This window comes from Dictyostelium discoideum (assembly GCF_000004695.1).
Source record: "Dictyostelium discoideum AX4 chromosome 3 chromosome, whole genome shotgun sequence".
Taxonomy (NCBI): domain Eukaryota; phylum Evosea; class Eumycetozoa; order Dictyosteliales; family Dictyosteliaceae; genus Dictyostelium; species Dictyostelium discoideum.
Window position 1 is genome coordinate 1,976,871 of NC_007089.4, and position 27,355 is coordinate 2,004,225.

Genomic DNA, 27,355 nt, shown 5'->3' on the forward strand with positions numbered 1-27,355 from the left:
AAAGTCATTCACAAAGATCTAAAGCCAGAGAATCTATTGGTCAATAGTGAAGGTGTTGTAAAGATCACTGATTTCGGTGTCTCACATATTTTCGATGACGATGACGTTGTAAGATGCTCAAGAGGAAGTCCAGCATTCTTGGCACCCGAATTATGTAGAAACGAATCTCAACCAATCTCTGGCAAAGGAGTGGATGTTTGGGCATTGGGTGTTAGTTTGTATTGTTTAATCTTTGCAAGAACTCCATTCATCTCAAAAACAAACTCCCTATTGGATATCTATGATCAAATTGTTAATCATGAACCAACCTATCCAAGAGAGATCTCAAATGATCTAATGGATCTATTCAAAAGATTATTGGATAAAAATCCATTGACCAGAATTCAAATAGCAGAGATTAAATCACACAAATGGACCACAATCTCTGGTACATGGCCAATGAATGAGTTGGACCATTTGATCTTATCAGTAACTGATCAAGAAATGATCGATGCCATTAGTACCGATCATACAATTAAACCATCCGATAATACTACAACTGATGAAGATGATTCAGATTTAAGTAGTAGTAGTGGTGGTGAAAGTAGTGGTATAATAGGTTCAAGTAATGAAAGTAAATCAATGTATAATAATGTAAATAGTAAACAAAAAATTCAAAATCAAAATCAAAATCAAAATCAAAATCAAAATCAAAATCAAAATCAAAATCAAAATCAAAATCATAATCAAAATCAAAATCAAAATCAAAATCAAAACAATAATAACAATTCATTAATTGAAAAATCAAATATCTCAATACCAGCATCATCATCATCGATTAGTAATAATGATAGTTGCTATGAAAATAGAAATGTATATATAAAAGATGAAGAAATGAATATGATATGTAACGACAGTGTAATTATGGATCCAATTAAAGAATTAAACAAAATTGATGGATTAAATTATGGTTGTGATTTCCAAATTGGAAAAGAATATTCAGATTTTCAATATAACAGTGGCCATTTTATTTATGATTTGGTCGATGAAAATGAATCTCAAATATCAAGAGAATCTGCAAATGATTACTATTTACCTTTTAAAACAAATAAATATCTAAACAATAAATCAATTGTTTAATTTTCATTGTAAATTAAAATTAAAAATAAAAATAAAAATAAAATAAAAAAAAAAAATAAAAAAAAAATAAAAAATTACAAAGATAAATTTGAAAATTAAATACCTGTATTACATTTTTAAAATAATAAATATTCATTTCATTTTATTTAAATACTAAAATAAATTTAGTAAAAGCAAATCATTTTTTAAAAAAAAAAAAAAAAAAAAAAAAAAAAAACTCATTTATTTGGGTTTTCATTCCACGTTGCTTTTTTTAAAAAATCTTTTGAAATCTTGTTTTGGATTGTTTCGTTGCTTTTATAATAAAAATTTTTGGAAATAAACACGTTATATTATTATCATAAAGTTAGATTTGCTAATCAAAAAATGTCATCGTAAAATTATAATCGAAAATTGGAAAATGTAAAATTGGTTGTTATAAAAAAAAAAAAAATAATAAAACACCTTTTTTTCAACACCTAATTTTTTACTTTTCACAAATTTTTCTAAACACTTTTTTTTTTTTTTTTTTTTTTTTTTTTTAGCAATATTACTATTTTATTTTAGTTAATATTTCCTTATATGGTTGTTTTTTTTATTTTATATTTTATTTTTTATTTATTTTTTATTTTTTTTTCAAAAATTCGGGTTGTGCCACATTAATTGTTTAATTATTTAAATTATAATAAATAAAATTGTTTATGTGGCATTTTTTTTTTATTATTTTTATTATTAGTATAAAAAGAAATGGAATATTGTGAATTAGTAATCAAAAATTTAGTAAAATAAAAATGAAATTAAAAATAAAATTTTCCATTATTTCACTTTTTATTTTAAAATTGGTAATTTCAAAACCAATTTTAAAATTTAATAATAATAATCAATTTAAAATTATTCAATTTACAGATTTACACTATGGAAGTGAACCAGTTGATGATATTGATACTATTTTCTCTCAAGGTGATTATTAATTTTTTTTTTTTTTTTTTTTTTTTTTATTTTTATTTTTAAAATAATTATATAAAATATTTTGATTTATTAATTTATTTTAAAGTAAATATATTGGATTATGAGAAACCAGATTTAGTAATTTTAAGTGGTGATATGGTTACAGGATATGAAGAACAATTTGAAGATGATGATAGAAATTATTGGAAGTATTGGAATGTATTCACAAGGCCATTTGTAGAAAGAAATATTCCATGGGCAATTACATTTGGTAATCATGATGGTGAAGGTGCACTTAGTACAAATGAAATTTTGAAAATTGACCAAACTTTTAATTTAAGTCTTTCTCAATCAAATCCGGTGGAAATGCATGGGATTGCAAATTATGTATTAAAAATTTCAAGTTCGAATAGTTTAAAAAGTGAACCGGCTTCATTGGTATACATTTTCGATAGTTCCACCAAAGGTTGCTCAAAATTAGATTGGGGTTGTGTTCATCAAGATCAAGTGGATTGGTTTAAAAATACTTCAAAAAGTTTTAACAAAACTGATTCAATAGCATTTGTTCATATTCCTCCAGTTGAGATTATTGACTTATGGAATAATTATCCAGTTTATGGAAATTATTCAGAAACTTCTTGTTGCTTTGATAATGATTATGGTGACTTTGTCTCGAGCCTTGTTGAATCAGGAGATGTTCACGGTTTATATTTTGGTCATGATCATGAAAATGATTTCCATGGAGATTATAAAGGTGTTGATTTAGGATATGGCAGAAAATCAGGTGCTGGTTCATATAGTTCTAAAAAGCCATTAGGTGCAAGAGTATTCCAATTAACCGAATCACCTTTTACTCTTTCAACATGGATAAGAGAAGAAGATGGTAATATTGTATCCCAAGTAATTCATCCACCATCAGAATTCGATCGAAAACCACTTCAATGTAAAATGAAAGATAGTATGTATTAATTAATTAAAAAATCATAATTATAAAAAATAAAAAAAATAAATTAACAATTGATTTTTCATTTATTTAAAATATTTAATTAGAGTATAGTAAAAAAGAATTAATAGCAATTAAAGTTATTGGAGGTTTTTTAATTTTCTTAGGAATAGTAGTTGTTGGTTTAATTGGATTTTTTGGGTTTAAACATTATAAAAAGTATGAATTTAAAAAACAATACCAAGAATTTAAAAAATACTCAAATTGTATTTTATAAATTCAATCATAAACACACCCTAATTAAACACACTTACATCACAACACACACACACACACATACACATAACACACCCATTTATAATAACTGTAATATACAGAGAAATGAACGAATAATATAAATAAAAATGTATAATAAATTAAAATTGATTACATTTTATTTTTATTATAATCCAATCTCGATATCTCTTTTTTTATAGATCACATCAAAAAATATTTAACTTCACCATTTTTAATTTATTTTGTTGTTTTGAATATCCCTTCTTTTTTTTATTTATTTATTTTTTTTGAAATTATGTCAAAGACTTTTCTTTTCAATCACTAACCTTTCAAATATTAATATTATTATTTAGATTCAAAAAGCAAACATTAGAAATGCAAAATCTTGTTTAATGAAAGTGAAGTTTATGGTTTTCCAAATTATATATAGATAATATCTAATCTTTTATATATATTTTTTATCTAAAATGCTAAATAAAATAGTGTGGTGCCATAGTTTGTTCTCAAAAAAAAATAAATAAAAAATAAACTTGATCAAGTTCTCTCAGAGATACTGGTTCTCATTGGTGGGTTATATTATCATTTTTTTTTATTTCTCAAATTTAATTGTTCAAATAATTTTATTTTATTTTTTTTTTTTTTTTTCATTTTAAAATAAATAAATAATTAAAATAAATAATTAAATTATCTTTTTTATTTTTAAAAAATATTTTCAAAAAAAAAAAAAAAAAAAAGATTTATTTTTCAAAAACAATTTGGGAGGGAAAACAAAAAATAAAAGTCCCCAACAGAGCAAAAATAAAAAACCTATTTTTTTGAGTAAAAATTTGTCAAAAAATCCAATGCCAAAAAAAAAACATTGGACCCATTTTTTCGAGTTCTCATTTTTCGATAACCTTTAGATTAATCCATCGCAACGTTGTAGTTTCAGAAAACATTTTAATATAAACCTTTCATAAATATATTAAATGCACCTGTTTTGGAGAGAAAAAAAAAAAAAAAAAAAAAAAAAAAAAAAAAAAAAAAAAATAAAACATTTTGCTACGTTTTATTTTATAATAATATTTTCCGATTTGAATAGAAAAAAAAAAATTTAATGAAAAATTAAGTTTGAGTCTTTAACAAAAAATTTTAATGTTTTTCCTTTGAAAATTATATTAAATAATATACAATTTTTTTTTTTTTTTTTAATGATTCGTGTCAAGTGCTACCTATGTTTTCTGTTTTTTTTTTTTTTTTTTTTAAATCCAAATATTTCCAAATTTGGAATTTAAATCAAAATTATTTCGTGTAGCATTATACAAAAAAAAAAAGGTTATAAATTATTATTTTTTTTTATAATTTATATATGTGGCTTTTTTTTATTATTTTAAAAAAAAAATACTATAAAAAGGAAATGAAAAAAAAAAAATAATTCATTCAAACAATAAAAGAAACAATTTCGGAAAAAAAAAAAAATGAAAGTAATAAATAAATTCATTATTATTTCAATATTATTAAAAATGGTAAACTCTAAACCAATTTTAAAATTTAATAATAATAATCAATTTAAAATTGTTCAATTTACTGATTTACATTATGGTAGTGATCCAGAGTCAGATGTAGATTCAGTTTATTCTCAAAGTAATTATTAATAATTTAAAATAAATAAAACCAAAAAATAAAAATAAAAATAAAAATAAAAAATAAAGAGATTACTAATTTAATAAAAATTTAAAAAAGTTACAATCTTAGATTATGAGAAACCAGATTTAGTAGTTTTTAGTGGTGATATGATTTCAGGTTACCTTGATCCATTTGAAGATAATGATAAAAATTATTGGAAGTATTGGAATTTATTCACTGAACCTTTAATTGAAAGAAATATTCCATGGGCTATTACATTTGGTAATCATGATGGTGAAGGTGCACTCAGTACAAATGAAATTTTGAAACTTGACCAAACTTTTAATTTAAGTCTTTCCCAATCAAATTCAGTGGAAATGCATGGGATTGCAAATTATGTATTAAAAATTTCAAGTTCAAATAGTTCAAAAGAGGAACCTGCATCTTTAATTTATATTTTTGACAGTTCCACCAAAGGTTGTTCAAAATTAGATTGGGGTTGTGTTCATCAAGATCAAGTGGATTGGTTTAAAAATACTTCAAAAAGTTTTAACAAAACTAATTCAATTGCATTTGTTCATATTCCTCCAATTGAAGTTATTGACTTATGGAACAAATATCCAGTTCATGGTAATTTTTCAGAAACTCCATGTTGTTTTGATAATGAATTTGGTAACTTTGTCCCAAGCCTTGTTGAATCAGGAGATGTTCACGGTTTATATTTTGGTCATGATCATGAAAATGATTTCCATGGAGATTATAAAGGTGTTGATTTAGGATATGGCAGAAAATCAGGTGAAGGTTCATATAGTTCCAAAAAGCCATTAGGTGCAAGAGTATTCCAATTAACCGAATCACCTTTTACTCTTTCAACATGGATAAGAGAAGTAAATGGTAATATTGTATCTCAAGATGTTCATGTACAATCTGAAATAGATCAAAAACCACTTCAATGTAAAAGAAAGATAGTAAGTATTTTAAAAAAAAAAAAAAAAAAAAAAAAAAAAAAAAAAAAAAAAAAAAAAAAATTTAATTAATATTTATTAATTTTTATTTTTTTATAAAATTAGAATATAGTAAAAGACAATTGTTAATTTATAAAATTGTTGGAAGTTTTTCAATTTTTTTGGCAGTAGTACTCGTTGGTTTGGCTGGATTTTTTGGATATAAATTTTATAAAAAGTATGAATTTAAAAAACATTACCAAGAATTAAAAAAATTCTCAAATTGTATTTTATAAAATACAACCATAAACATACCCTAAACACTCACATCACACAAACAAACACAAACACTCACACAAACACAACATACACGATAATAACACACCCATTTATAATAACTGTAATATAGAGATGAATGCTTGATATTTAATAATAAAATGTATAATATAAATTAAAATTTAATACATTTTATTTTATTATCATCCTATTTCTATATTTCTATTTTATAGATCACTTTCAACAAAAATCACATTTTACCAACATTCAAAAAGATGATGGTATTTTAAATTATTTTCTTTTCTTTTCTTTTCTTTTCTTTTTTTTTTTTTTTTTTTTTTTTTCATAACAATTTTTTATAATAATAATAATATTCAAAAATATAATATTTAAATATTAACATTTTAATTTTATAATTTTATAGGAGACAAGTTCAAAAATAAACAAAGTAACCATCAAACAAGATTTTCCAAAGTTAATTATGTAAATCACCCCACATAATGTAAACAAAACACCCATTCATTGTATTATAGTAAAATAAAAATAAAATAAATAAAAATAATTTAAAATAAGTTAAATAGATTAAAGATCTATTAAAGTTGTTTTTTTTTTTTATTTATAAATTGAAACATTGATAATATCATTTTGATCATTTTCACAATTATTATCAATTATTACATAACCACGATACATACCTTCAGTGTTGAAAGGCATTTCAACATTTCCATATTTATCAACACAAATTACACCACCATCACCAACTGTTATTAATTTTTCCATTACAACTTTATTGGATGCATCTTTTAAAGATAAAGAACCATATTCCATCATTGCAGCAATATCAAAAGCGGCCACTGTTCTCATAAATGCTTCACCAGTTCCAGTTGAACTAACAGCAACATTTTTATTTGCATAAACACCAGCACCAATAATTGGAGTATCACCAACTCTACCATGCATTTTATTTGTCATACCACCAGTTGAAGTTGCAGCGGCTAAATTACCAAAGGAATCTAAACAAACAGCACCAACAGTTCCCATTTTATACTTTGGATCAATTGGATCAACTCCAACTGAAATAGTTGTCGTTGTTGTTGATGTTTCATTATTCTTTTCTTTTTCTTTTTCTTTTTCTAATAAATTTTCACCATCATGATCTAAAATTAATTTCTTTTCATCTTTTGCTCTTAATAATTGATCATATCTATTTTGAGTAAAAAAGAAAGAAGGTTCAACGATTTCTAAATTCTTTGATTTTGCAAATTCTTCAGCACCTTTTCCAACTAATAAACAATGGTTTGTATGTTCCATAACAGCTCTAGCGGCAATAATAGGATTTCTAATGATTGAAACGCCACCAACTGCTCCTGCTTTTAAATTTGTACCATCCATAATGGCTGCATCCATTTCATTTGTACCAAGTTCAGTGAATACAGAACCTTTACCTGCATTATAAATTGGATCTTCTTCTAAAAGTCTAACTGCTTCTTGAACAACATCCAATGATGTACCACCTTGTTTCAATATAATTTTACCTGCTAATAATATATTCTTTAATGAATTTAAAAATATTTCTTCTCTCTCTTTTGATATTGTTGATTTTGAAATAACTCCTGCACCACCATGAATTACTAAAACTGATTTCTTATTCATTTTATTTATTTATATATTTAATTTTATAAGATTTTATTATACAAAAAATATTTGAAATTATAAATGAATTTTTCTTTTTTTATGTTTATGTTAAAGAAAAATTGAAAAAAAAAAAAAAAATAAATTAAAGCATAATTTCTTTGAAAAATAAAAAAATTGAAACAAAACGCTTAATGAAATTTTAAAAAAAAAAATCTAAAACTGAAAAAATAAAAAAAAAAAAAGTCAAAACGAAAAAAAAAAAAAAAAAAAATCAAACAAAACTCTGTGTGAAAAAAAAAAAAAAAAAAAAAAATACACAACCCCTTTGTTTTAAATAATGGTATTGATCATATAGATATCATCATTCTTTTATAAAATAATAAATTAATTGTTATTTTTTCTTTTCATACATATATAATATAGATTCATTTTTTATTATGTTTTAATAGACAGAGTAAAGTTAGATTAAGTAAATTCTATTCAACATATACACCAACGGAAAAAAATAGGGCAACAAGGGAGGTAATGAATCAAGTATTATCTAGGAGTCCTAAATTTTGTAATTTTGTTCAATGGAGAGAATTTACAATTGTTTATCAAAGATTTGCTTCTTTATTTTTTGTTATGGTAACTGATTCTACTGATAATGAATTAGTAACTTTAGAATCAATTCAAAGATTTGGTATGTAAATTTACTTTTTATTTTTTTCATTAACTAATTATTATTTTACACTAACTTGTAATTACCTATCATTATATATATATAAATATATATATATAGTTGTAGTTTTAGATATAGTATTTGGTAATATTTGTGAATTGGATTTAATATATGAATTTCAAAGAGCATATCAAGTTTTAGATGAATTTTTATTAACAGGTCATTTACAAGAATCAAGCTCTAAAGAAATACTGAGAGCTATCAATGATGCTGAAGGTATGGAGAAATCACTATTAGTTGCTGAAGTATTAGATCAACACTTTTTATAAATATAAAAAATTAATAATAATCAAAAAAATATATATATATAATAAATCAAATATTATTCTGTACAAATCAATTCATTTTTTTTTCTTAAAAAATCAAAATAATTATAATAATAATAATGGTAATTTGAGGTTTTATTATTATAATTATTATTATTATTTTTATTATTATTATTTATTAATTTTCTTTATAAATTAATATTTATAAAAAAATGGAGTAATAATTGGTTTCAGTAGGACAAAGAAATTTTAATATTTAATTTAATTTTAAAATTAAATTATTTTTAAATATTAAAAAAAAAAAAAAAAAAAAAAAAAAAAAAAAAAAAAAATTTTATTGTAATTATCTAAAATGAATAAAAATAAAAATTAAAAAATTAATATCAACAAATAAACTAACACAAAGAAATATTTAATATTTTTTAAAAAAAAAAAAATAAAAAAAATAGTGATAAAAAATTAAAATAAAAAAATTATTTACCACTAATATACACAATCAAATGAAAATCTATTTAATGTGGTTTTTGTTTATATAATGTTTTTATTTTTTTTTATTTTTCACTATGGATTATTAATTAATAATAACAATAATAATAATAATAATAATAATAATAATAATAATAATAATAATAATAATAATAATAATAATAATAATAATAATAATAATAACTCGCTATTTAAAAAAAATGAATAATCAATCAGTTATTTATTATTTTAATTTTAATTTTTTTTTTTGGTTTTAATAATATTTAATTTAAAATAACAAGAAAAAAAATTATTCGTGGTAATTAAAAAAATAATTAATACACATTTAGAAAATTATATTTATTTAAAATAAAAATTTAAAAATACCACCAAAAATTTATTTATTTCCCTTTATTATATATTTAAAAAAAAAAAATATTATTAAAAAAATAAAAAAAAAAAAAAAAAAATGAAAATAAAATATTTGGTAACAATATTTTTACTCTTTTCAATTTTAATAACAAATATAAATTGTTTAGAAGGTATTGATACAGTTGTTGATTCAGGAGATGCAATTGAAAAAGCACCACCACCACCAACAACAACAACAACAACTCCACCAACAAAGGAAAGTTCTGCACCAACAAAGGAAAGTTCTGCACCAGTTATTATTGATACAGCAACTTTAACACCAACAAAATCAACAACTGATATAAATACTCCAACACTTGGACCAAGACAAACAGTTGCACCAAATGATGTCCCAACATATAAACCAACATATAATACAAAACCACCAAAATTCGAACCATTAACATCATTACCACCAACACAACCACCTCCAAAAAGTGCAGCACCAACAACTATTAATACTAAAGCACCAACTGTAACTGCTCCACCACCAATAACAACACCACCAACAACTCAACCACCAGAGACAGAGGCACCAGTAACTGAAGCACCTGAAGAAACAATAACTCCTTCTAAAACTTCATCACCAAGTAAAACAAAAAATCCTTCTAAAACTTCATCACCAACAAAAACATCTGCTCCTTCAAAAACTGAAGCACCTGAGGAGGAAGAATCAACATCCTATCAATTAGAAACTACAACCAAAGCACCAGTAACAGAAGCACCAAAATCAACACCTGAAACCAATTCAATTCCAACTTTTTCAGAGTCATCATATGGACTAAGTCTTGAATTTGATTCAGATTCTTCAAATTCAAATCAATTAACAATTTTATATTCTTTACTTTTTATCACAATCATTTCTACAATTTTAATTTTTTAAAAATTAAAAAAATAAACTATTCACTTTTTTTATTATTTAATTAATTTTAATTTTATTTATTTTTTTGAATTAAAAAATATTTTATTTTTTTTATAATAATTGTTTTTAATCAGTTTTTTCTTTTTTTGATAATTGATCAAATGGTTCTAAAATTCTAATTAATTGATCCAATAAATCTGATCTTGTAATTATACCTTTTAATTGTTCATCTTCATCAACAACTGGTAATCCACTTATATGTAAATGTAACATTTCTTTACTTGCTTGAGTTATTTTTTCCCCAACATGAGCTTTTTTAAAAAAAGTTGCATCTGGTAAAATATCTGATACTAAAAAAAAAAAAAAAAAAAAAAGAAAATTTATTAATATATTTTATTTTATTTTATAGTCGAATTTAAACTTTTTTTTTTAAAAAAAAATATTTAAAAAACATTTATAAAATAATAATAATAATAATAATAATAATAATAATAATAAATACCTTTATATGATTCTAAACTATCTAAAATATCTTTTAAATTATGTTCAAAGTAACTTTTTGAATAAACTCTAATATCTTTATCAGTTACAACACCTAATAATTTCATTTTATCACCCTTTTGTTCAATAACTGGTAAACGTTTATGACCTTCCAAAAGCATTACTTCTAAACAATGTTTTAAAGTATCTGTTGGTTTTATTGACACAACTTTATCACATTTGGTCATAATGTCTTCAACTCTTGGATTATATTGAATCTTTTGTTCATTATTTAAAATATTTAAATTTTCCATTGTTTTTTTTTTTTTTTTTTTTTTTTTTTTTCAATATTATTATTATTATTTTTTTGTTATTGTGAAGTTAATTAAATAAGTTTAAGTGAGTGTGGGAATTATTTCAAAAAAAAAAAAAAAAAAAACATTTACATTTTTTTTATTTTTTTTTTTATTCATACAAAAAAAATAAAACAAAATTAAATAAATTGTAAAAATAAATTAAAATAAATAAATTGTGAAAATAAAATTATATTAAAATAAATAAATTGTAAAAATAACCCACACACTTTTTAAAAATCTGAATCGATTTATTTTTAAAATGTTTTTTAATATCTTATATTTGGTTTCTGTTTTTTTAATTTTTTTTTTTTTTTTGTTATTATTATTGGTTTATTGTTGAAGTTCTCATTTACTATATTATTATTATTTTTTTTTTTTTTTTTTTTTTTTATATATTATCAAGTATTTTTAAATCAAGATGGAATTTTTCTTTCCATAATGCAGAAATTGTTGAAACCATTGTATCACATTCTATACTATTACCAGTAATTAAATTCCATTCAATTAATGGTTTATTATTAACTTCATTTTCAAATGCAATTGTAAAATAATTTGGTTTAAATCTTGAATATTTCTAAAATAATAAAAAAAAAAAAAAAAAAAGTTAATATTATTATTAATTAATTATTTTTTTTTTAAAAAAAAACTTACAATATGAGCAATATCAGTAATTTTAAAATTTTTAAAAATTGTAAATTGACTTGAAGTTGTTTTAATATTTTTGTTTAATAATGGATATTGATGATAATTTTCAATTGTTAAATAAATATTTTCACTTGAAAGTATTAAAGATCTTGGAACAATATTTCTACCAGATACTTTATGATGAAGCATAATATATTTTAAGAATTCTTCATTTGGATTAACTAAAAGGGCATTGATAACTTGTTTAGTTTCTATTGCTCTTGAGTAAGGTTCCAAAGGTAAAGAAAGTGATTTAGTGATTGTGAATAATAATTTTAAGAATTTCTCTGAACATTCTTGAGAACGTTTAATGAAAACATAACATTGATCATCCATTTCAATTCTAAACAATTGAGAAGACAAACCAACACTAACTCTCCTAATCTCTGATAATGGCAGAATCGTTTGAATTGAGAATCTATTTGAAGAGGTGTCATCCACCATTGAAGTGGATGATTTCTTCTCTTTTAGTAGATAACAAGTTGTTGAAGATAAAAGTAAAAATATTTGCTTCTCCTCCTCCAATAGGGAGGACAACGATGATGAGGAAGTTGCAGATGTGTAACGAACGAAATTGGATTTCATAATGTATTGATAAACCTCCTTTGAACCACCTTTGAATACCTTTAATTTAAAATATAATTGCAAACTTTGGTCTTTGAATATACGGTCATTGAATTCGTCATCATTGTATTCTATAAAGTTTTTCATGTCCCTGAGAGAGAGCGAATTTGAGAAAGAGGACGCAGAGGGTGGCGACTCGACCACCATGATCGACCTATCGGTCGTGGTGGGCAAGTAGAACAACCCCTTGGAATTGCATTTTATACAATGTGTGAAATCATGCTCAGACTTGCAAACATATCTCTCTGAACAGTCCATACAATTCATAGTGTACTCTCTATACAATGGTGGTACCAATGTTGTCAATAGTTGATGTAACGATTGCTGATCCTCCATTTGATAATATTCACGAGAGAATGCAATTGGTACACCATTTTTAAAATCGGTTGCAAATACAATCTCTGCAGTATTTGGTTCAACGGCATCTGGTACTGAAAATACAAATACAATATCTTTCAATAGATAAGAATTCACAGAATGTCCAAATAAATTACTCTCTAAAATTGTATCAATCTTTATTTGTAATAATAAATTTTGACTATTCTTTATAACTGAAAATGGTTCACAAATTAATTCACTTGATATAATATTACCATTTGTATTTGGTGATTTTGATAATAATGATTTTGATAATAATGATGTTGATATTGGTGTTGTTGAATTTGGTGTTGTTGAAATTGGTGTTGTTGATGTTGATTTATTTTTATTATTATTATTATTTATATTAATTGCTTCTGTTGTTGTTGTTGTTGATGATGATGAAGATGTTGTTGTATTTGATGATGTAGATGAATTTGCAGGTGATACTACATTTGTTGTTGTTGTTACATTTGAAGTTGTATCTGTTGGTTGTGGTGGTGGTGATATTACATTTAATTTTAATGGTGATGTTTCATTATTATTATTATTATTATTATTATTATTATTATTATTATTATTATTATTATTATTATTATTATTATTATTATTATTATTATTATTATTATTATTATTACTATTATTATTTGAAGTATTATGATATATATTCTTTTTCTTCATTGGTGATTTAATTGGTGTTTTTTGTAATTTAACAGGTGATGATAAATTATTATTATTATTTTCATTATATTCTGGTATTGGATGATTATTCTCTTTAAAAGTTGACATTTCATTTAAAACCAATAACCAAGAATTACCACCTTCAGAACGTAAATCATCAATTTTCTTTTTTAAATTCTTTTCTTCTTCAAATTTATCATCTTGTACTTGATTCTCTGTAACTTCAGAATCATAATCTGGTAAATTATCAATAACTGGTTCAATTACACCATGATTAAAATTTGGATGATGATGTTTATGTGTATCTTTCTTTCTTTTTCCATTCATTGTCATTGTTGTTGTAGTTGTAGTAGTTGTAGTTGTTCTTCCATTTATTATACTTTGATTATTATCATTACTAATTAATTCACCATCAATTCTAGCATTTGGTGCAAATTCAACTACTAAAGGAACGATATCTTTTTTTGATTTTGGTGGTTTAACTGGTTTAATTGGTGATTTATATGATTTAAATGAACCATTATCATGTGTATGTTTTTTTATAAATTCAATTTCATATTCACTAATCCTTTTACCATCTAAATAAAATTCTCTTAATAAATACTTTTTTTTTTTTTTTTTTTTTTTTTTTTTCAAAATAAAAAATAAATTTATAAGTATATATATTAATATTTATATATATATATATACAAATATATTAATACATACAATAATATTATCACTATTTAAAAAGTTTGAAATTATAATATTTCTATAATCTTTTAAATCACAAAATGGATTTTCATCAATAAATAAATATTGTAAATTTGGTAATGTATTTAATTTGAAAATCTCTTGAATATCTTTAATGTTATTCTTACTAATATCTAAACATTCCAAAGCATATAATCTATTTAAAGATTCAACTCTTTCAATTTGATTACCTCTTAATGATAAATGTGTAATCATACCCAATTCTTGATTTATATTCTCCATATCTTTAATCATATTAAATGATAAATTTAAAGTTCTTAAAAATAAACATTCTTGTAAATTATTAACTTTACTAATTAAATTACCTTCAAAACATAATTTTTCAATTGATAATAATGAATACTATTATTATAAAATAATAATAATAATAATAATAATTATATATATTAATAATTATATATATTAAGGAAATAATAATAAAATAATAAAAGTATACTTACAGCAGATTGATCAATTTCAGGTATACTATTAAATGATAAATCTAATTCTTTTAATTTTAACCAAATTTTATTTTTTTTATATAAATATTGGAATCGTTTATTTGATAATTCTTGTTGTGATAATGGTTGACCATCTTCATGTTGTTCAAATACTATTGAACCAATTGATTGATAATATGGTAATCTAACTTCATCCTCTACAATCAATAATTCATCCAATGAATTTAATGAACCACTAACTGTCAATTGTTCAATATTTTGTGATAATTCAAATAAATTTGTAATTAATCCTGGTTTAACATATGAAATCTCTAAAAATTTAATTGAATCAAATAATTTTAAATTTAAATCTCTATTCTTTTCTAATAATCCTTGTTCATTTGGATCAATCTATATATATATATATTTATATATATAAAAATATATATATATATTTTTTTTTTTTTTAGTAATTTGATGTGATGATTTGATTTGTATAGATATATATAGATATTAAATAATTACTCTTAAATGTTTAATTAAAGAAATTATAAATTGTAAATCTAATAATTCACTCTTTGATATTTTAAATGAAATTCTTTTACCATTTAAATATAAATTTAATTGTTCAATACAAATTGGATTCAATGTTAAACATGTATTTCCACTCTTTAAATCTTTTTCATTTGATTTTATAAAATCATTTAATGTTATTAATAATTCATCTGAATCATGAAATTGTTTCTCTTTTTCTTTCATTCTTGAGAGATATGTCTCTTTTTTCGTTTATTTTTTTTTTTTTTTTTGTTTTGTTTTTTTTTTTGTTTTTTTTTTTTTTTTTTGTTTTTAATGTGTTGAATAATTTTATTTTGGTTTTGTTTTTTTTATTTTTTTGTTTTTTCCTTTTTTTGATTATTATTATTATTATTTTTTTTAAAAAAAAAAAAAAAAAAAAAAAAAAAAAAAAAGGGTTAGTGTTTGATTTTATGTATTTGTGTGTAAAAATATAATAATAAAAATATAAATATAAAATAAAAACAATAAAAAAAAAAACAAAAAAAAAAAAATTTTTTTTTGGATATTTTCAAAAAAAAAAAAAAAATAAAAAAAAAACATTTCTATGACAAAGTCATCGACTGTCTTAAAAATTTGATAAAAAAAAAAAAATTATTATAATAATTTTTTATTGTAATTTACAGATTTCCATTTATTTATTTATTTATTTATTTGTTTTATCTTATTTTATTTTTAAATAAAAAAAAACTTTTTTTTTCTTTTTTTTTTTTTTTTTCCAGGTTTTTATTTTATTCTATTTTTAGCAAAGATATTAAAAATCCCAATTGATGGACAATTTTTTGTTTGTTGGTTGGTTACTTTTTTTAAACTATTGTTATGGTTATTATAACCATTTTTATAGTCATTGATATTATTTTTATTATTATCGTTATTACCATAAAACTACCATATGGCCTATTATTTCTATTATTACATGGAACGATTTCTTCAGAATGTTCATAATCTTCACCAAATTCAATTGAGTCATCTTCATAAATTTGATTATTATTATTATTATCATTATTATTATTATTATTATTATTATTATTATTATTATTATTATTATTAAACTACCCTTTGAATAAGATAATGATGATAGTATACTTGAATTATCTTTTTCCATAACATTATCAACTAAACTATTAATTGATTTGTTTTATTTTTTTTTTTTTTTTTTCCTGTTAAAAAAAAAAAATAAAAAAATAAAAAAATAAAAAAAAAAAAGGTAAAGAGGAAAAAAAAAAAAAAAAAAAAAAAAAAAAAAAAAAAAAAAAGCTTCCAAAGATATTGTTTTTTGTTTTAAATTATTTCACCATATTCAGTAGCACCAAATATAGGTTCACCTATTCTAATTAAACCAACTTTTGAATCTGTTGATGCTGTTACTAAATCTGAAAAAAATAAAAATATTAAAAAAACTATATTTTATAAAAATAAAAAAAAAAAATAATAATAATAATAATAATAATAATAACAACTTACATTCATCATTTTTAGAAATTGATAAATCTTGAATTTCTCTTGAATGTTTAAAAACTGTACCATAATGATCATGTTTTAAATTTGATCTATTTAATACTCTTAGACTACCATCATTACAAGATAAAAACAGTCTTGTACCATTATTTGTATAATGTAATTTCATGATTGATTTCGATTGAGGTATAAAGAAAACATTTGAAATGGAACCATCGATTTGGAAAACCGTTAATCTATCGCCACCGACCAACAAACAACTACTATTATTGGTTGGAGGTGACTCTGGTGAAACTGTTATTGAATTTTGATGAGAAGAGAAATCAAATTGTTTAAAAGTGTTCTTTTGAGAATCCAATATCTTTGCAGAGGAATCCGATGATGCAGTCATTATCAAATTGGTGCCACCAAAATGTCTTGACCATTGCTGATTTAGTATTTGAATATCGTTGATTGTATTCTGATGAATTTGGTCAATATTTTTAATGGGTGTCGCTGATCTTATATCTATATGTGACAATCCTTTCCCCGTTATATTCGGTGTTACCAATAGATTGTTATTACTTGGATCTATCGCTATCGATGTTCTAAATGGTCCTGAAAAACAACACCTATCAAATGATTGCACTACTGCTGCTTTCTCTACATCAAAAATTAATAATTTATTTGAACTTGTTGATAATGCTATTTTATTACCACCATTTAAAAATTTTACTTTAAAAAAAAAAAAAAACAACATTAATTATACGGGGGGGTATAATTTTTTTTTTTTTTTTTTTTTTTTTTTTAAAATAAAAAAAAAAGAATATACTTACAACCACTAAAATTAACAGTACCTTGATAAGATATAATTGAACTTGATTTCAATTTACCAAATCTTGCATCATATATATTACATTTACCATCCAATCCTGCAGAACAAAATATGTGGTGATCATTTGGTGAAAAATCAACACCTTTAACAGCACGTTGATGTGTTTCAAAAAATGTTGCATTACCAAACACCCCTTTTGATATAGTTGTAGTTGTTGGGAAATTTGATAATATAGAATGTGTAAGTAATTCATTGATTTCACTAGGATGAATTGTTAAACTACCTATATTTGAATGTCCACTACTACCACCACCACCACTATTATTATTATTATTATTACTATTATTACTATTACTATTACTATTACTATTTGAATTATTATGTATATTATTTTCATTTAATGTTCCATTTAATAAATCTTGAAGATTGGCTTGAGATGTTAATCTAAGCAATGAAAAAAATGGCGACGTTCTTGTTGTATTACCACCACCTAATTGAGATAGTAATGGATGAGTACCAGAGGATGAATTATTATTATTATTATTATTATTTTGGTTATTATTATTATTATTGTTATTATTATTATTATTATTGTTATTATTATTATTATTATTATTATTATTATTGTTATTGTTATTATTATTATTATTTTGGTTATTATTTTGGTTATTATTTTGGTAATTCATAAAATAACCATCCATTTTTTTTTTTTTTTTTTTTTTTTTTTTATTATTTCTTTTCTTTTTTTTATTTATTTATTTTTATTTTCTCAAAATATTTAAATAATACCTTTTGGGTTTTTTTTTTTTTTTTTTTTTTTTTGTTATTATTATTTTATTATTATGTTTTTTTTTTTTTTTTTTCTTTAGAAATAAAAAAAATTTTATTTATATTTAATTTACAACAATTTATTAATATATATTTATATTATTTTTTTTTTTTTTAGTTTCTTTCCTTCTCTATCTATATCTCTATCTATCTCTATTCCTTTTCTTTTAAAAAAAAAACTATTAATTCAATTTACGCATAGAATTTTAAAATATGTGCTATTGTATCAATTATTTTTTAATTTATATATTTTTTTTATTTTATTTTATTGTGATATTACTTTGAAAAAAGTTTGTTGTTGGGTATCAATAAGTGAATTTGTGTGAAAAAAAAAGAAAAAAAAAAAAAGAAAAAAAAAAAAAAAAAAGAAAAAAAAAAAAAGGTAAAAATTAAATTAAAAATTTAAAAAAAAAAAAAAAAAAAAAAAATTTTAATTTAATTAAATTTAATTTTTTTTTTTTTTTTTGGGTAAAAATTTTAAGTGATAGGGTTTTCAAATTCAGTGAAAAAAATTTACAGACTTATTTTTATTTTTAGATTTTTTTTTTTTTTTTTTTTTCCAGGACTTATTTTTTTTTTTCCAGATTTTTATTTTTTTTTTTTATTTTATTTTATGCACATATATTAAAAATACTCATTGATGGACGATTTTGTGTTTGTTGGTTTGGTTTCTTTCTTTTTAAACTATTGTTATGGTTATTTGGGTTATTGCTATTGTTTTTATTATTATTATAATTATTACCAATAAAATTACCAATAAAATTACCATATGGTCTATTATTTCTATTATTACATGGAACGATTTCTTCAGAATGTTCATAATCTTCACCGAATTCAATTGAGTCATCTTCATAAATTTGATTATTATTACTATTAGTATTATTATTCTTTGAAGAGACATTACAATTTTTCTTTGATGGTTGATGATGATGATCTAATTCTTCAAAAGAAGCAGCAGTCATTGCTAATGCATCAAGTAAATCCAAACCAGATGGTGATGATTGTACAATTTTTGAATTTGAATTATTATTATTATTATTATTATTATTATTATTATTATTATTATTATTATTATTATTATTATTATTATTATTATTATTATTATTGGTTGGTTTATTATTCATATTTACATTTTTGTTATTGTTATTATTATTATTAATTAAACTACCCTTTGAATAAGATAATGATGATAGTATATTTGAATTATTATCTTTTTTCATAACATTATCAATTAAACTATTAATTGATTGAACAAAACTATTATTACTATTTACAGATGATGGTGATGATGTAGATGTGGTGGTTGTGGTGGTTGTAGTTGTGATTTGTTTTTTATTACAGTTGTTGTTTTGATTTAAGAAATGAGATGATGATGATGAGGAAGATAATAATGAAGAGGATGACAATGATGAAGATGATTCAAAATCATAAGCACTATTAAAATTTAAAACTGGTGAAGAATGAGCACTACCATTAATAACACTATTATGCAAATCTCTTTTTGGAGAGTTTATTGGTGAAATGGATGGAACGTCATCAGAAATAATACTTGAAACTGATGGTGATGAATAAGAAGCATAAGATGTTTTTGGTGTATTTTGTTGGGATGGTGATGGTGATTGAGATTGAGTATGGAAATGATCTTTTTTAAATCTTTTATTATTTTGATTAATATTGGTATAATTATTATTATTATTATAATTTATTGGTTGTTCATCATCTACAATCTCGACATCTTCTTGTTCATCATCAGATTCATAATAATAATTTTGATGTTGTTTAATTTGTTGTTTTTGTTGTTGTAGTTGTTTAACTTGTTGATGAGATTGAGATTGGGATTGGGATTGTTGTTGTTGTTGTTGTTGTAATTTATATTGTTGTAATTGTTGTTGTTGATTATTATTCATAATTTTTTGATATTGTTTTGAATTTGATAATGATTGGAAAACCAAAACATTTGATTGTGGATAATGAAATTCATTTTTTAAATGACCCATTTCAATTAGGAAACCAATGGCAGAAAAGAAAATTGTTATAAGATTTAAATTTCCAATTGGATTTTCAATCCATTTACCAACGATAGTTTGATAATCTGGTGTTTTAAAGTAACCACTTGATGAAGGTTCATTGATATTATTCAATTGTTGTTGTTGTGAAAATAATGGAAACATTAAACAAGTTTGCCAAATTCTCTTTTTTTGTTGTTTTGATAATTTAATAATAGTTGGTAACCAATAATTAATCAATGCCAATTGTTGAATAGTTGAAGAATATGAGTATCCCCATAATGATGATGTTATCATTATATTTGATAAAATTGAATTATTATTATTATTATTTTCAGATGATGATGATGATGTATCTGGTGAAGTATTTTTTAAAATATTTTCATTTTTTTTAATTAATTTTGAAATTGATTTTTCTAATAATTGAATACTGTGATAATTTATGAAATCTTTATTTATTATTAATGATTGGAAAAATGGTGTAAATTTATTTGTACAATTTTGTTGGTCGGTTGGATTATTTATATTATTATTATTATTTATATTTATATTTATATTATTATTTATATTTAAATTTGCTTTTTTAATTGATTGTCTATAATATTCTTTCCAAATTAAATTTCTTACAGATGGAGAGCATTGGTCAATTTGTTCAACTAATGTTTCAACATTCTCAATCATTTTTAAATTATCTTTGAAAGATTCCTCTTTTTCAAAATCATATTCTTCATCAACTTCATCAACTAATGAATTTGAATTTAAGGATGGAACATTATCTTCAAAATTATTATTCATTTTATTTTTATTTATTTTTATTTATTTATTTTTATTTATTTATTTAATAATTTGTATTTATTGTATTTGTCGGATTTAGTTATTACTATTTAAAATAATTTGTTTTTTTTTTTTTTTTTTTTTTTTTAATTATATATGTAAAATTTTGAGTTAGTATTTTATGATTTTAATTTAATAAAATTTTAAAAAGAATGATTCTTTTTTTTTTTTAATTTATATTTTTTTTTTTTTAATTTATATTTTTTTTTTTAATTTTTTAATTTAATTTCACAAAAAAAAAAAAAGTGTAAAAAAGAAAAAAATATTTTTTTTGATTTTTTTTTTTTTTTTTTTTTTTTTTTTTTTTTTTTTTAGCTTTAAAAAAAAATCTAATTCGTGTTCTTCGGGTGAAACCCTAATTAATTTAAAATGAAAGCGTAGAAATCAACAATTTTTCTTTTTTCTTTTTTCTTTTTTTGTGATTTTTTTTTTTTTTTTAAAATAATTTTTTTTAAAACATCAATTTTGATTTAATTTTTATTTTAATTTGATTTTATTTTAATTTTATTTATTTTTTTATTTTTTATTTTAAAAACAAAATGATTACCTTATTTTCAAGCAAATAAATTTATTTGAAATAAAAAAAAGAAAAAAAAAAAAAAAAATAATTTAAAGAAAAAAGAAAAAAATAAAAAAATAAAAAATAAAAAATAAAAAATAAAAAAAAAAACCTTTTTTATAACAACACCAAAAAATTGATATTTTTTTTTTTTTCTTCTTGATTTAAATTATATTTTGTTAGCAAAATCAAATAAAAAAACAGTGTGCTGGAATTCGCCCTTACAAAAAACTTTTAACCTCCATTTTTTTTTTTTTCTTTACATGAAAAAAAAAATAATATAAATAAAAATAAAAAAAAAACAGATATTTTAAAAAAAAGAGAGAAAAAAAAAAAAAAAGAAAAAACATTGTGAGTTAAATAATTAACTCTACATATGGGCAATGAAAAAATAAAAATTAAATAAAAATTATTTTTTCAACTTACAATTTACTTTTTTTTTGATATTTTTATTATTTAATTAATTTTTTTTTTTTTTTTTTTTTATTTTTTATGAGATTTAAAAATATATTTATATATTTATTATTTATTTATTTATTTTTTAAAAAATGTATTTATACAAGGAACTATTTTACTTTCTTTATTAAATTAAAAAAGAATTGATTTTTTTTTTTTTACAAAGTTTATTTTATATTAAAAAAATTTAATATGGAAAAAATAATATAAAAAAAAAAAAAAATTAAATAAGAATTTATTTTTATTTTTTTTTTATTTTTTTTTTTAATATATTTTTCTATATTCGAGATGTGATACTAAAATCATTAAATATTTGAAGTATTTTTGTGATGTTTTTTTTTTTTTTTTTTTTCCTCAAAGGATTCAATAATTACACATCAAAATATATATCAAACACACAAACACTGTGTGTTTTATTAATTTCAAAGTTTTGTTTTATTTTTTTTTCTTTTTCCATTAGGAAAAGGGAGTAGTTGATTTTAAAGTGTGGGTAATTAAAGTAACAAAACAAAAAGATTGTGTTAAAAATAGGGGGTAATTAACATTGAGATTTTAATCCCATTTAAAATAATTTGTGATTATTTCCAGATTTTCTGAAAAAAAAAAAAAAAAAAAAAATACACAAAATATCAAAAAATATCTATTAATTTTTTTTTTTCATCCAATTTTTTTTTTTATTTATATAAAATCAACAAATTTCTTTTAATTTTATTTTTTATTTATTTTTTTTTATTTTTTAAAAAAGTTTGTTTATTTTAAGTATTTCCATTTTTGTTAATTTTTTTATCATCTCCTAAAATTATTATAATATATTATTATTAAAAGAAAAAAAAAAAAAAAAAAATCAAAAATTATATTTTTAACATCACATCTGAAAATTGATATTTTTAGAACCAACACATGAAAATATAATAATAAAAAAAAATTAAAAAAAAAATGATTGATTTTATAAATTATTATTATTATTAATATTTTTGATTTTTTTCTTTTTCTTTGATTTTATTTTTTTTTCTTTTAAAAAAAAAAAAATATACTTATTATTTTTATTATTTATTGACCCTTTTTTTTTTTTTCATTGATCGTCACCCCTTTATCTATCATTTATTTTAATCTTTTTTTTTCCTGTTTTTTATTTTTTTTTTTTTATTTTTTTTTTTTATTTTTTTTTAACAATGAACAGTTGGTATCAAGAAAAAAAAAAAAATTTTAAAAAAATAATAAAAATAATAAAAATAATAAAAATAATAAGAATAATAAAAATAATAAAAATAAAAAATTTGTAAAATGTAAAATGTAAAAAAAAAAAAAAAATAAAAAATTAATCTCATTGTTGTTTTGTGTTTAAAGTTTTGTGTTTTTTTTTTTTTTTTAATAATTTTTTATTATTATTATTATTTTTCTTATTATTTTCTTTTTGAAAAAGAGTTTATAAAATCTAATTTTAATTATTTTTTTTTTTTTATTTTTTTTTTTATCTTTTTTTTTTTATTTTTTAATTTATAATATTTTTGATTTAAATTTATTTTTTTGATTTTTTTTTAGATTCTTCTTTCTTTTTCATTATAAAATCTTGTTTATCTTTAATTGAAACTGGTTTGATAAAAGTACCTGGCATAACAGAAACCTTTTATTATAAAATAAAGAAAAAAAAAAGAATAAAGTAAAAGTTTTGTTAATAAAAATGATATATCACAACCAACATCTTAAAAAGTGTCGCTCCATTGTTTTTTTTTTTTTTTTTTTTTGAGAATTTTATTTTTTTTTTTTTTTTTTTTCCTTTTTACATGAGGGAGGGGTGAATAAATCACTCTCACTCTCACTCTCAAATAATTACAAAAAAAAAAAAAATAAAAAATAATAAAAAATAAAATATCTGGAAATGAAAAATGTTTGTAAAAATGAAAAAAATAAAAAAAATATCTGGAAATGAAAAATGATTGTAAAAATAAAAATAAAATAAAAAAATATAAATTAAATAAATATAATAAATTTATACATACTTTTGGTTCAATTAATTTTCTGAATGCAGTTGAAGAATTCCAATCTTTACCATGAGCAATTGATAAAGTACTTTCATATTGTTCTTTATTTGAATAATGTTGAGGAAGTTGATTTAATACATATTTAGAAACACCATCCAATGGAGCTTTTTCATCGATAATGACTCTACTATTCTTTGAATCTGCTCTTTTTTGAGCCAATTCTTTAATTTTCTGATCACGTTTTCTCTTTATTATTGCCTCTTTCTTTGAGTTATCTCTTTCTTGAATACCATCGCCAACCCAAGAACCCCAACCTGGTAAAAAGTTTGATTTCTCTTCTGGTACATCCTCCTCAACCAATTGTTTCTTTTCTTCCATAAATTCATCTTCAATATTATCTTTTGCAAATGCTTCTAATAATAATTCTTTTTGTTTATTTGATGTAATTAAACTCATACCCATTGTTTTAGTTTTCTTTTCACTCTTTTCATCAGATTCTTTATTATTATTATCGTTATTATTAATATTATTATTTTCAAATTTTCTCTTGTTATCTTTTTTATTTGATGTAGTGTTGACAACATTATTTGATAAATCATTACCTTTTACAACTTCTTTACCATTATTATTTTTATTATTATTATTATTATTATCATTTGAAATTTTACTACCATTATTTAAATTATTTAAACTAATTAAAAATTCATCAGATTGTTTCTTTTTATCTTTTTTACTTTTCTTTTTTGATTTTTTAACATCTAACCATGGATTTTCTTCATCTAATTCTTCTTCTTCTTCTTGTTGTTCTTGTTGTTGTTCTTTTTTATTATTTAATTTTTTAATATTATCATTATTTTCATTTGTATTGCTGTTATTATTGTTATTATTATTTTTAATTTGAATTGATGAACCTGAAACAACTTTATGACCATTACCAAAACCAGCTTTTTCAACTAATAAACCTGAAGACATAATTTTATTTGAAGGATTTTGTTTATTTGAAGCGAGTTGTTTATGAAGGATGATTCTATTTGATTCTTCAATCTCTCTTTCTTGATCATCTAATTCGGCTTGTTCATAATCATCTACACCATTTTGTAATTTAATTGCATTATCTAATTCTCTTTCCATTGATTTTTGCATAAATTTCATTGCATTAATACCTTTATCTGGTAAAGCAGTTGGTCTACCTAATTTTTGTAATTTCATTTGAATTCTTTCTTTATCACTTAATGATTTTTGATCAACATCTGATAAATCAATTTTTTTATTATTTTTATTATCATCATCATCACCACTTTCTTCATCATCATCACTTTCATCATCATCATCATCTTCATCACTATTTTCATTATTAACATTTGAATTATTAATTTTATTAATTAATAATAATTCCTTTGCTAATTTTTGATGTTCATTAATATCTCTTCTATCTTCAGTTGTTAAACCACGATTATTTAAAATATTTTTCATAAATTTACTATTATTTTTATGTCTTTGAGTCATACGTTCTAAAACACGTCTTTCTTCAAGTTTTTCAGCTTTATGTTTTGCAAATTCTGGATCTAATTTCATGAGTTCTTCTTCTCTCTTTGCTAATGCTTTTTCTTTTTTCTTCTTTTCAACCTTTCTAAATGATTTACTCTTTATTTTCTTCTTTCTTTTATCTTTAATCTCTTGATAGTACATGATACTACGTAACTTTATGATTTCACGTAAACGTCTTTTCTCTTCAATTGGGTCGACTACTTTCTTACCTGTTGTTGGATCGATTGCACCTTGTGGTGGTCTGGTAATTGATGCACCTGAATCCATTATTGCTTTTGAAATCTCATCATTTAAATCGGTCTTACTGAATGAACTTGCAAGTGTTGATGATGTACTTGGAACTACAACTTTTGATTCAAATTTTAAATTCTTTTCTCTTTGCTCTCTAACGAATGGTACCCATTGTGTTAGAATTTTATGTGCTTGTTCAGTTGTAATTCTACGTTGAATCGTATCACGTTCATACTTTGAAACTGGTGTTGAAATTGGTGCTTTATCTGCAATCTCATCTAATTGACTCTTTACTTTATCAAATTCATCTGGAATAAATGACATTAAATCATTGATATCGATTGTACCATTTTCATCAACATTTGGAAATATATTAAATTGTGATTCATTTCCAATAACCTCTGTCATATCTGGTAATTTAGTTTTACTTTTATTTTCATCTTTAATACTTCTTTTAGTTTTTTCTAAATTTTTAACAATTGAAATTAAATTTGATGAATTTGAATTTTCTTCATCATCTTCTTGTTCTGATGGTTCTTCATCATCATCATCATCATCATTCTCACTGAATAATGAATCATCTGATAATCCCTCTTCTTCATCATCATCTTCTTTTTCTTCTTCATCTTCTTCTTCATCATGTTTTGTTGATTTTGAAGAAACTGATGAAGTTTCTTCTTTTTCATCTAAAAGTTCATCGAGATCAACAAAATCTTCACCTTCAAATTCATCATCATAATTTTTATTCTTTAAAGAAAAAGTAAAATAAAATTAATATTTAATAATTAAAATAAAAAAAATTATATTATGTATGTATGTGTGATAAAAAAAATTAAAATAAAAAAAATAATATTTACTGCTTTTGATTTAATTAAATCTTCATCAGCATCGTCAAATGCATCTTCTTCTTCAATTTCCTCATCTTCAAATCTATTTGGTAATTTGTATGTATCTAATTCACTTTCACCATTATCTTCTTCATCACCATATTGAAATTGATCATCCTCATCTTCATTTTCAACTACTTTTTTTGATTTTTTATTTGTTCTAACAAATTGTTTTTTAAGCATTGAATTTTTTCTATTACCACCACCATTCGATTTAATTGTTGTTGGTTTTGTTGATTTTGGAATGAATGGTTTGGCAGTACCATCAATAATTGCTTTAACTCTTTTGAATTTCTCTAAATCTTTATCATTTTTATTCATTTTATTAATTATACTAAATATTACGGTTTAATATAAAAAAATATTAAAAACGAA

At 21.2% G+C, this 27,355-nt stretch overlaps 11 protein-coding genes across 12 annotated transcripts in view; 5 read left to right on the forward strand and 6 right to left on the reverse strand.

Moving 5' to 3' along the window:
• The window catches only part of DDB_G0279405 (CAMKK family protein kinase), a gene marked incomplete at both ends in the record, with an annotated part of 2,177 nt that extends 1,058 nt beyond the window's left edge, over positions 1 to 1,119 (forward strand). The window contains one exon of the mRNA XM_636718.1: positions 1 to 1,119. This exon is cut by the window's left edge and continues 288 nt beyond it. Coding sequence (XP_641810.1) covers positions 1 to 1,119 — 1,119 coding nt within the window.
• A 770-nt stretch (positions 1,120 to 1,889) lies between these two features.
• Positions 1,890 to 3,658, forward strand: DDB_G0279353 (hypothetical protein; the record flags this gene model as incomplete). Of its 2 annotated transcripts, XM_002649117.1 has the most annotated exons (4): positions 1,890 to 2,058; positions 2,153 to 3,004; positions 3,097 to 3,208; positions 3,619 to 3,658. In XM_002649117.1, 4 exons carry the CDS (start codon positions 1,890 to 1,892, stop codon positions 3,656 to 3,658), a joined length of 1,173 nt encoding a protein of 390 aa, XP_002649163.1. The 2 variants fall into 2 exon arrangements, with proteins under 2 accessions (XP_002649163.1, XP_002649162.1); XM_002649116.1 differs by lacking the exon at positions 3,619 to 3,658 and having other exon boundaries at positions 2,180 to 3,004; positions 3,097 to 3,266.
• Positions 3,659 to 4,767: 1,109 nt separating this feature from the next.
• Positions 4,768 to 6,110, forward strand: DDB_G0279355 (hypothetical protein; the record flags this gene model as incomplete). Its single annotated transcript, XM_636720.1, has 3 exons — positions 4,768 to 4,888; positions 4,988 to 5,842; positions 5,941 to 6,110. The coding sequence occupies 3 exons, from the start codon at positions 4,768 to 4,770 to the stop codon at positions 6,108 to 6,110; spliced, it is 1,146 nt and encodes a 381-aa protein (XP_641812.1).
• A 592-nt stretch (positions 6,111 to 6,702) lies between these two features.
• DDB_G0279357 (hypothetical protein) lies at positions 6,703 to 7,743 on the reverse strand (the record flags this gene model as incomplete). The annotated part of the gene is made up of 1 exon (XM_636721.1): positions 6,703 to 7,743. One exon carries the CDS (start codon positions 7,741 to 7,743, stop codon positions 6,703 to 6,705), a length of 1,041 nt encoding a protein of 346 aa, XP_641813.1.
• Positions 7,744 to 8,062: 319 nt separating this feature from the next.
• ap1s1 (clathrin-adaptor small chain) lies at positions 8,063 to 8,715 on the forward strand (the record flags this gene model as incomplete). The annotated part of the gene is made up of 3 exons (XM_636722.1): positions 8,063 to 8,065; positions 8,149 to 8,407; positions 8,507 to 8,715. The coding sequence occupies 3 exons, from the start codon at positions 8,063 to 8,065 to the stop codon at positions 8,713 to 8,715; spliced, it is 471 nt and encodes a 156-aa protein (XP_641814.1).
• Positions 8,716 to 9,646: 931 nt separating this feature from the next.
• Positions 9,647 to 10,471, forward strand: DDB_G0279361 (hypothetical protein; the record flags this gene model as incomplete). The annotated part of the gene is made up of 1 exon (XM_636723.1): positions 9,647 to 10,471. One exon carries the CDS (start codon positions 9,647 to 9,649, stop codon positions 10,469 to 10,471), a length of 825 nt encoding a protein of 274 aa, XP_641815.1.
• A 105-nt stretch (positions 10,472 to 10,576) lies between these two features.
• Positions 10,577 to 11,244, reverse strand: DDB_G0279363 (hypothetical protein; the record flags this gene model as incomplete). Its single annotated transcript, XM_636724.1, has 2 exons — positions 10,577 to 10,800; positions 10,953 to 11,244. The coding sequence occupies 2 exons, from the start codon at positions 11,242 to 11,244 to the stop codon at positions 10,577 to 10,579; spliced, it is 516 nt and encodes a 171-aa protein (XP_641816.1).
• Positions 11,245 to 11,674: 430 nt separating this feature from the next.
• Positions 11,675 to 15,563, reverse strand: DDB_G0279365 (hypothetical protein; the record flags this gene model as incomplete). The annotated part of the gene is made up of 5 exons (XM_636725.1): positions 11,675 to 11,860; positions 11,938 to 14,235; positions 14,341 to 14,727; positions 14,826 to 15,215; positions 15,330 to 15,563. The coding sequence occupies 5 exons, from the start codon at positions 15,561 to 15,563 to the stop codon at positions 11,675 to 11,677; spliced, it is 3,495 nt and encodes a 1,164-aa protein (XP_641817.1).
• A 620-nt stretch (positions 15,564 to 16,183) lies between these two features.
• On the reverse strand, positions 16,184 to 18,350 carry DDB_G0279367 (hypothetical protein; the record flags this gene model as incomplete). The annotated part of the gene is made up of 4 exons (XM_636727.1): positions 16,184 to 16,429; positions 16,722 to 16,750; positions 16,842 to 17,549; positions 17,651 to 18,350. 4 exons carry the CDS (start codon positions 18,348 to 18,350, stop codon positions 16,184 to 16,186), a joined length of 1,683 nt encoding a protein of 560 aa, XP_641819.1.
• Positions 18,351 to 19,088: 738 nt separating this feature from the next.
• DDB_G0279369 (hypothetical protein) lies at positions 19,089 to 21,278 on the reverse strand (the record flags this gene model as incomplete). Its single annotated transcript, XM_636729.1, has 1 exon — positions 19,089 to 21,278. One exon carries the CDS (start codon positions 21,276 to 21,278, stop codon positions 19,089 to 19,091), a length of 2,190 nt encoding a protein of 729 aa, XP_641821.1.
• Positions 21,279 to 23,851: 2,573 nt separating this feature from the next.
• On the reverse strand, positions 23,852 to 27,301 carry utp14 (U3 snoRNP protein; the record flags this gene model as incomplete). Its single annotated transcript, XM_636731.1, has 3 exons — positions 23,852 to 23,956; positions 24,333 to 26,840; positions 26,951 to 27,301. 3 exons carry the CDS (start codon positions 27,299 to 27,301, stop codon positions 23,852 to 23,854), a joined length of 2,964 nt encoding a protein of 987 aa, XP_641823.1.
• Between the last annotated feature and the right edge of the window lie 54 nt (positions 27,302 to 27,355).